The sequence below is a fragment of the Arachis ipaensis genome, chromosome B02, assembly GCF_000816755.2.
Source record: "Arachis ipaensis cultivar K30076 chromosome B02, Araip1.1, whole genome shotgun sequence".
Lineage (NCBI taxonomy): Eukaryota > Viridiplantae > Streptophyta > Magnoliopsida > Fabales > Fabaceae > Arachis > Arachis ipaensis.
The window spans coordinates 28,067,977-28,078,028 of NC_029786.2; the positions used below are offsets into that span (position 1 = coordinate 28,067,977).

The window sequence follows — 10,052 nt, forward strand, 5'->3', positions numbered from 1 at the left end:
TTTTAAAAAGATGAATATATTGTTCCTAGATTAACTTTTATATTTATATACAATGACCTTATTATTGGATAAGAAAATTGAACTTAAATTGGAACAAAAAGAATAACGAATTGAAATTGTACGGTGATATTATTTTAAATAAATAAATAATAATTAATGTTGAATAATTTTTGAAGGCAAAAGTGATAACAACTGAATATAACTTCAAAAGATGAAATAAGAAAATCACAAACAAATGGTTGTCCAATACTTGCACTACCATTTGTTTGAGGCTTAATAAAAACTGTTATCCTGTAGGATCAAACCTGCGCCTTGTATCATAAAAAGGCTGAAATCAGCCTAATTTAACAATAACCCCCGCGTTTTCGAATGAAAACATTATCAATCGTATACACTGCAATTTCTTGAAAATGCTGTAAATGTAAAAACAAAGTTTTTAGTTTTGTGTGTATTTTTTGAAAATATTTTCAACAAAAACGTTTCTAATTGTGTGCCACCAAACATATTTTCTGTTTTTATTGAGAATGAAAATAGAAAACCAATCATCCCCTAAATGTTTCTTTTTGGTCTCGCCTATTTTTCTTTCATTTTAGGTTAGTTGGTTTTCTATCACTAAGTGCTTTCAATTCATATCATGATTGGTAGGAGTTCTGAGAATATCAATTTTGACACATGAGGATGAGTGCTACTTGCTATTCCAATTGGCAACTTGTGCTGTAATTATTTTCATGTTGGGTGTCAATCTATAATTAGAAATTGGGATTTTGTTACTATTGTGGCTGGTTTCTAATTCCACCAATTCAGCCTACTTGATTTTTTCAGATTCTGCCTTCGGTACATTGTAGTACTAAAATTTTTAGTAATCAAGATGATGGATATTTGCTCCGAACTTCTTTTAGTAAGAAATATAGCATTCAAGTGCGAATTGTGGAAAAATTTAGATGATGTTGGTGGTGGAAGTAAAGTTATTCTAGGAAGATAAAGTAATATTATGAAGAGATTAATAAAATCCAGACTATCAAATTTGGATAATTTCATGTTACACAGTATATATTGTTTACGTTCTATGTCTTCAAAAAGTTGATATGCACACTTTCAGTTCCCTGGTCAGCCTAAGTGTTGGACTTTCAATGTTCTTTACTAAAGCTGTATCATGTTTGATGGTTAATTATGAACAGGGGAAGGTGATCTCACTGAGAAACCCATAGATCCTATCAAGGTGTATTCAGAGAAGGAGTTAATCAGGGAAATTGAGAAGATTGCATTGACCCTCGTTCCTGAGAAGGACTGGTCAATTAGAATTGCTGCCATGCAGAGAATTGAAGGTCTTGTTTTGGGAGGTAGGTGTTTTCCGTATTCTTCTCAGAAATATGTAGTATGTTACCGGATTTTATATGCTTGGACAAACTACGTACTTCCTCAGTTCCTCCTGTTTTGGAAAAAGTTGCTGTTGTAGAATATCTTAATATGAGCTTTGTGTAATGTGAAAGATGTTTTACTTGTAGCTATTGGTTCATTATGCCTTTATTAATCGAACTATTTCAACTGATAATTATTAAAATAAATGTATATGTTGGACAAGAAAGAGAAAAATTTAGTGATGGTTAAAGCATCTGTTGCGAGCCACCTTTTATAGAAGTGTGGATTTTGTAATCCTGATTTTACACACAGGAGGGGCTTGTTAGTTAAACATGTGGTGCACCTAAAATTCTATCTTTTAAGTTTTAATGGACGGTGGCTTTACTTTTTTTGTTTTTTTATTTTGATGTTCATGGATATTTTGAATTATGATATCTGCTTTTTTATTCTGACATTAATGCTGAATTTCTTTTGATACCACCTTATCAGGTGCTACTGAATATCAAAGTTTCTCTGGACTACTAAAGCAGCTTGTTGGACCTTTAACCACCCAACTATCGGATAGAAGGTCTAGCATTGTGAAGCAGGTACACTGACATTTTACTTGGTTTCCTATTCTTGGTGTATCATTATTGTTAGAATTACTTTATGTAATTATTGATGTTATTGGAATGCATTGGATTGTGGTGAGTTATGAGTTATAGCTTCTTGTTCCACCTCCCATTATAGAATGAAGGAATTGATGAATATTCCCTTTTGAAGTACTCCTTTTTTCCTAAAATATGTTGGCTCCAACCAGACCTAGAGGGTGTTCAACTATATAAACTCGGGAAAGGTAGATAGCAAACTATGAAACAGTGTATCTCTCTTTTTTTGTGATCTTCTTTTGCTTTTCTCCCATTATTTTTGATTGGCGTTATGTTAGCTTGGATTGAAATGTTATCACGTAAGACATAAGTGCATGTTATACACAAAGTTCTGCCCTTGATCTTTAACTACTATTAGTAATTCACAAATGCTTTTTGTTTGTATTTGGTTTGTTCTAGGCTTGCCATTTATTATGCTTCTTGTCAAAGGACCTCCTAGGAGATTTCGAATCATGTGCTGAAATGTTCATACCAGTAAGTTCAACCTTTTGTCTAGAACTTCAATGATGATAGTTACATTTTCAGAATCTTAATGCTTTATCTGATAATCAGGTCCTTCTGAAGCTGGTTGTGATTACTGTGCTTGTAATTGCAGAATCTGCAGATAACTGTGTTAAAACGGTAATTTATTATGCTTATTAAAAGTCTTTTATCTCCTTGCAACATCTCATTTTCACTTTGGTTCTCTACTCTCCAGATGCTGCGTAACTGTAAAGTTTCTCGTGTGCTTCCTCGTATAGCTGATTGTGCAAAAAATGATCGTAGTTCAGTTCTTCGTGCAAGGTGTGTATTATTACTCATAGGAAAGATATGCCAGTGCTTTGAGCTTTAATTATATCATTTGTATTGTAGGTGTTGTGATTATGCACTTTTGATTCTAGAACATTGGCCTGATGCACCAGAAATACAGCGATCAGCTGATTTGTATGAAGATATGATAAGGTGTTGTGTTTCAGATGCCATGAGTGAGGTATTCTTAATTGTAGGTTATTTAATTTTTGGTAAATATAAAACCTTGTTGCATTGTGACTTAAATACCTTCTTACTGGTAAATATAAATTCTGTATTATTTCGGCATTTTATTGACATGCACATGCGACCACATCATTGGTGGCAAGGTATATGTGCATGAAAATGATTATAACATGATTATGAAACATGATAGGTGCGGTCTACTGCAAGGATGTGCTACCGTATGTTTGCAAAAACTTGGCCTGAGCGCTCCCGTCGTCTTTTTTCATCATTTGATCCTGCTATTCAAAGGGTACACATATAGATGTCAGTAGTATTATTTTTCTTGCATTCATTTCCTTAGTCATTTGCTTAAGGTAAACATAACTTGCAGCTAATAAATGAAGAGGATGGAGGAATGCATAGGCGACATGCATCCCCTTCCATTCGTGATAGAACTGCACTGACGTCATTAACTAGTCAGGCATCTGCTTCCTCTAATCTACCTGGTTATGGAACCTCTGCTATTGTTGCAATGGACAGAAGTTCAAGTCTATCATCAGGGACATCGGTTTCCTCTGGTGTTCTTTTTTCACAAGCCAAATCACTTGGTAAAGGTACAGAACGTAGTTTGGAAAGTGTATTGAATGCAAGCAAACAGAAGGTCTCTGCTATTGAAAGCATGCTTAGAGGTTTGGATTTGTCCGATAAACGTAATTCATCTGCACTCCGGTCATCAAGTTTGGATCTAGGTACCAAAGTTTACCTGTTCAGTATTTTTGTTTCTACCTCAACTTCACTTTTCAGGATTTGTTGTCATTCTATAATTACAAGTGCTTGTGGTGTGGATTTTGAACTATTTGTGAGCGGCTAAATTTATCTCTTATTGTCCCTAGTGCAGGAGTTGACCCTCCATCATCTCGGGATCCACCGTTCCCTGCTGCTGCCCCGGCATCAAATCGTCTGCTTAGCACTTCAGCAAGGGATTCAACTTCTTTTGGTGTCAATAAAGGTAGCAACCGAAATGGTAGTTTGGGTATGTCTGACATAATGGCCCAAATTCAGGCTTCCAAAGATTCTGTCAAGTTATCATATCACAGTAATGTTGGCCCGGAGCCGCCTTCATCATTTTCAACATATTCAAGTAAAAGAGCTTCTGAAAGATTTCAAGAAAGAAGTTCTGTTGACGAAATCAATGAGATCAGAGAGGCTAGGCGATATATGAACCCCAACATGGATAGACAGTATATGGATACACAATACAGAGAAGGCACTGCTAGGGATTCTCACAGTAGTTATGTACCTCATTTCCAGAGGCCATTGTTGAGAAAGAATGTTGCTGCACGTACATCGTCAACTGGCAGGAGGAGGAGTTTTGACGATAGTCAATTATCTCCTGCAGAGATTTCAAACTTTTCAGATGGACCAGCATCTCTTCATGAAGCTCTGAATGAAGGGCTTAATTCGGGTTCTGGCTGGTCTGCTAGGGTTTCTGCCTTTAATTATATTCATTCTTTGTTGCAGCAAGGTCAAAAAGGAATTCAGGAAGTAATCCAGAATTTTGAGAAGGTAATGAAGTTGTTTTTCCGGCACTTGGATGATCCTCACCATAAAGTTGCACAGGCTGCTCTTTCCACACTTGCAGAAATTATTCTTGCATGCCGAAAGCCCTTTGAGGGTTATATGGAACGGATGTTACCTCATGTGTTTTCTCGATTAATTGACCCTAAAGATGTTGTTAAGCAAGCAGGTTCAACAACTCTTGGAGTTGTTGGCAAAACATACAGTGTAGATTCTCTATTACCAGCATTGCTGCGCTCACTGGATGAACAACGGTCTCCAAAGGCAAAATTGGCTGTTATTGAATTTGCAGTTAGTTCCTTTAACAAGCATGCAATGAATCCAGAAGGTGCTTCTAATATTGGCATCCTAAAATTATGGCTTACAAAGTTAACACCATTGGTTCATGATAAAAATACAAAGCTTAAAGAGGCAGCTATTACATGCATTATATCCGTGTACACTCACTTTGATACAGCTGCTGTTCTGAATTATATTCTTGGCTTGTCTGTCGAGGAACAGAACTCTTTGAGACGAGCTCTTAAACAACGCACCCCTCGTATTGAAGTAGACTTAATAAACTATCTGCAGAACAAGAAAGAGCGACAACGATCAAAGTCTTCCTATGATCCATCTGATGCTGCAGGAACATCGTCTGAAGATGGTTATGTTGGTTTGTCTAGAAAAACTCATTACCTTGGTAGGTATGCGGCTGGTTCACTAGATAGTGATGTTGGCAGGAAGTGGAGTTCCCAAGATTCAACCCTTGTTAAAACTAGTATTGGTCAAGCAGCTTCTGATGAAACCCAGGAACAACCATATCAGAATTTCGAAACCGATTCCAATGGTGGCTTTCTTGGTTCCAAAACTAACAATCTTCCATACACGGTCAATTCAATAGGTCAAAACCTAGGTTTTCACTCTAGCCAAGTTGGACAAGTGGATGGTAGCATGAGTTTTGAGGGTCTGTCATCACATCTTGATGGCAATGATGTTATGTCATTGGAACATTCAAATACTGCTGAAAGCATTGGACATGACAAAGAACATTTGTCTGAGCTGAACCATAATCATCACTCAAATGAATCTGTAAAGGTTAACTCCATGACAGGACCAAGCATTCCTCAAATTCTTCATATGGTAAGTTTAAAATTATTAAAAGAAGAGTTACAGTTGTCTTTACAATTTTGTATTTTGGAATGAAGAAGATTTGATTTTGAGAGTTTGGTTATGAGGTAAGATAACTGTTTTAAGAACAGAAAAATACAGAAAATATAGAAAGTGAAAGTATCTATCAACGAAATCCCTTTTCAGAACATATGAAGAAATAAAGTTCATGTGCTTTAACCCATATGGCGGCCAAGAGCGCATGTTGAAGACATAATCAGAATCGTTGTTTAGAACTATAGCATCATGCTGCAGCTAACTACACCAGCTAGAATTGCTTATTTCATAAGTTTCCGGGAGTCTCATGCACTGGGCTGCTGTTTCTATACTTATATTTCCCTGCTTTTAAAACGATATTTTATTTGTTTTGTGTAGATATGCAGTGGGGATGATGGTAGTTCTGTTTCAAGTAAGCAGACTGCACTTCAACAGCTCGTTGAAGCATCCATAGTAAATGATCCTTCTGTTTGGACACAGGTATGATTTGATAATACTTCCTTCATGGCCCCAAGTTATATGATTAATGGAATGGAAGTTTAGTTCATTGAACTTCATAATCATACCAGTGTTATTTCCTGTTATCGTCTAAGTGTTTTTGAATTCATTATGAATATTACTATTAAGTAATAATATATACATTTTCTATATTTGAAAACATATTGCATCTAAAGCTGGATATAATGATCATTTTTAATTCTTTGATTGCTGTATCAGCTATGACATTAGAAGTTAGAGAAGTTTTGCTTGTGAAAAGTTTAAGTCCTAATTTTTTCATCATGTTAACCACCATTGCGGCATAGCACAGTATATTAGATTTTTCTTTTTTGTCTTTTGTGATGTTTGTTTCATCGTCATTGCAGTACTTCAATCAGATTCTGACAGTTGTGCTTGAGGTGCTGGATGATTCAGATTCCTCAATCAGAGAGCTTGCTCTTTCAATGCTTGTTGAAATGCTTAAAAACCAGGTTCTTACCCCCTTTTATGTACTCCACTTTGTTTTATTGCCCTTGCCTATATTGGTACATGCAACCATACATATTTCTTTTATGGGCTTTTTGGAATATAATAAGAGGTTGTTCTATCTTTCTGTTTATTCTTTCCAGAAAGATGCCATGGAAAGTTCAGTCGAAATTGTTATTGAAAAGCTGCTTAATGTAACAAAGGATAGAATTCCTAAGGTATCCAACATTGCGATGTTCTTGTTTGTCTTCTTGTTAATTCTTCTCCTAATTTCAGCAAATTTCGTCCTGTTTTCAGGTCTCAAATGAAGCAGAGCACTGCCTGACTATTGTTTTATCCCAGCATGATCCATTCAGATGTTTAAGTGTATGTATTTCTTGAATTTTTCACTTGTTGGCTCTTCTTGCTTGTAAATGTATTTCAGATGAATGGGACTTGGGTTACTTTATTAACTTAATAATGATATCAATAATTAAAATATTTCAGGTTATTGTCCCCCTATTGGTTACTGAGGATGAGAAAACTCTTGTTACTTGCATAAATTGCTTGACAAAGGTAATGATCAAGTTTTGCTGCAAATGATGGTTTCCTATCAGTGATGTCTTAAATGAATTCTACTTTGGCATACTTATTTTTTAAAGCTTCTTTCTGCTTGGACTCTTAGTAGGAGCTAGGAAGTATCCCCATCCCTATGAAATGATGATGCTTCAAAATTGGGAAAAATTCCCCGTTAAACTCATATCCAATGTCAATATGCTGGTGATACTTGTAGAAAGGTTATCTTTGGACCGGGTTGATCTTATTTTTAATAAAAACATTATTTTAACCCTTTTTCTTTTATATGTATATATATTTGAAATTTTAAATCATGGATAAGTTAAACCAATATGTCATTGGTTTGACTTTGTCAAGAACGGCTGGATCAATATACTCACACAAGTTCCTGGATTCTTTTATATGCGTCGAATTAAATATGTCCCGGTTTTAAATTTACCAAGGAAAAGATACATAATGTATCATTTAGTGATAGTAAGCAGAATTGTAGGTGGGTATCATATCACTAATACTAAAAAGTAATTCCCTTTTTCTTTCTCTCTATTGTTGTATTGTGCTTGCTGCCCACTATTATTACATTTCATATTTTTCTAGAACTAGGTGGATGCATATCGCCGACCCCACCTAATGAGATAAGGCTTTGTAGTTGTTGTTGTTTAGGTGGGTCCATATCAGACTAGCCAGTGACCTATCTTTTTGTGTGCATGAGCTAAAATTTCATAATGAACATATATATTAATTACCTGGACATCATTTTCATCAGCTTGTAGGCCAACTTTCTCAGGAGGAACTGATGGCTCAGTTACCCTCATTTTTGCCTTCTCTGTTTGAAGCTTTTGGAAACCAGAGTGCAGATGTTCGTAAGGTACCTTAATGTTTAATAGTATACGAAATGGATGGTAAACGTGACTGACTATAAATGATTTCTTTGAATTAGAGGAATTGATGTTACTTCTCTTGCTATTTATTTTTGGCATGTTTTCACGTGCCATTCTCTATGTAACTGTCTTTTTCATTGTTCTCATTTTTTTGTCTATGATGTTTGGTGCAGACTGTTGTTTTCTGTCTAGTTGATATCTATATCATGCTTGGCAAAGCATTCTTGCCATATTTGGAAGGGCTCAACAGCACGCAGTTGAAGTTGGTCACCATTTATGCAAATCGAATCTCGCAGGCTAGAACAGGAAAAGCAATTGATGCCATTCATGATTAGCTGGTTCGTCCGGAAGAAAATTGTGGGGTTTGGAGTGTTTTCTTATTCTTTGTGTTGTCTATTCTGTATATCTGCATTCGTGAAATTTTTTTGGTGTGTTTTCATTGTCTTTCCTTTCCTCATCTTTGTCTTATATATATGTATTTTTGGTCTTCCGATTTCCCTGCCATTGTTTGACTTGGAGAGTACTGGCGGGGGAATACAAAGCGCAAACTGTAATCAACATTGAATTGATTGATTGTATTATATGGCTTTGGATAATGGATATGATCTCTTTTTCTTTGGTTCGGCTGCTTCAATATTTTGGTTTTGGTTTCTCATTTCCCGAGATTCAGGTTGTAATTCTTACATGAATGTTGTTGCATCTTTGCCTAATTGCCTGTAGCCCTAATCCGGGACTGGGTGTGTTACGCCTTTGACATGTAAAGATACAGCATAGTATTAGTTAACTGTTCTTAAATGGCTCATAGTTAAAGGTTTCAGCAGTTAGGACCTAATTTCTCCTAAGTCCTAATATTGAGTGGGTGGTTATGCTTTGCTGAAGAACTATTCTTCGAGTTGGAGTATGTCTAAAATCGGCCTAACTATTTTGTGCGCATTAAATGCGTCATTTTTTATGAACCATTAGATTTTATTAAATGAAAATCAAATGATGTTATGAAAGAGGAGTACTGATAGACTTTATAAATAAAATCTAATGGTTCATAAAAAATGACGTATCTAATACGCACAAAATGGTTGGGCTGATTTTAGACATACCCTTCGAATTGCCTTATAAAATTCTTAATTCTAAGTACCAAGAAAAGAAAAGTTTAATTTTTTTTTTGGTCGATAAAAGTTTAGTTCTTTATTATTGAAATATTTGGATTAACTTTACAAAAATCTTTTAACCCCTATATTATGGCAAATCCGTACCCCGACAAAATCAAAGGCACATTTATTTAAAAACGAACTAGATTTTAGGTTTTAATAAAATTCTATATTTAAGTAAAATATTTAATTAAGTCTAACTAAGTTATAACAACTTTTTGAATCATGCGTCTCCTTTCTCAAAGGATCATCTGAGTAGATTGTGCATCATTGAACAGAGTGATAATATTTATGTTATGTGTAACAAGGAAGTTGAATCAATTCAACATCTGTTTGTTATGCGTGAGTTTACTTAACAGGTGTGGTGCGCATAGATTAATCATATGGGTCAGGTTTGGAGTGGTGCGCATAGATTAATCATATGGGTCGGGTTTGGAGCATCCCAAACTCCATAAAAGAGCACTTTGAGAGTTGGAGGACGATGCCTTTGAAAAAAGACATGCGAAAAAAATGGTTAGTGAGCTTCTTCTCGGTTATATGGAAATATCTGGCTGTGTAGAAATGATTTCATTTTTCAGAACAAGACAACGGATGTGGTGGAGTGTGTTGCTAGGTCGTTTTGTTGCTCTAAGGAGTGGTGTAAAAGCTGACTCATGTTGTTGATGGCTATGCCGGAGATGACATAGGACTTGCTTGGCTACAATTCTGTCTTTGTACGCTCCACCGAGTGTGTTGAACATGTTTTCTCTTTCAAAAAAAAAAAAAAAAAAAACACGCGCCTCCTCCTCCTCCTCCTCTTCGCACACACAAGTTCTTCTTCCTTTTCCTCT

General features: G+C 35.6%; 1 protein-coding gene across 2 annotated transcripts in view; it reads left to right on the plus strand.

Moving 5' to 3' along the window:
• Window positions 1-8,711, plus strand: part of LOC107625183 (CLIP-associated protein) — a 13,137-nt gene extending 4,426 nt beyond the window's left edge. The window contains exons 6-21 of one of the 2 annotated variants that reach the window (XM_016327757.2): window positions 1,179-1,340; window positions 1,849-1,946; window positions 2,406-2,480; window positions 2,559-2,627; window positions 2,704-2,789; window positions 2,859-2,976; window positions 3,172-3,270; window positions 3,352-3,709; window positions 3,859-5,657; window positions 6,060-6,161; window positions 6,545-6,649; window positions 6,788-6,862; window positions 6,942-7,010; window positions 7,131-7,199; window positions 7,963-8,064; window positions 8,251-8,711. In XM_016327757.2, coding sequence (XP_016183243.1) covers window positions 1,179-1,340; window positions 1,849-1,946; window positions 2,406-2,480; window positions 2,559-2,627; window positions 2,704-2,789; window positions 2,859-2,976; window positions 3,172-3,270; window positions 3,352-3,709; window positions 3,859-5,657; window positions 6,060-6,161; window positions 6,545-6,649; window positions 6,788-6,862; window positions 6,942-7,010; window positions 7,131-7,199; window positions 7,963-8,064; window positions 8,251-8,412 — 3,548 coding nt within the window. In that variant the 3' untranslated portion in view covers window positions 8,413-8,711. Of the gene's footprint in view, window positions 1-1,178; window positions 1,341-1,848; window positions 1,947-2,405; window positions 2,481-2,558; window positions 2,628-2,703; window positions 2,790-2,858; window positions 2,977-3,171; window positions 3,271-3,351; window positions 3,710-3,858; window positions 5,658-6,059; window positions 6,162-6,544; window positions 6,863-6,941; window positions 7,011-7,130; window positions 7,200-7,962; window positions 8,065-8,250 lie in introns of both variants that reach the window. The other variant, XM_016327756.2, reaches the window with a different exon arrangement.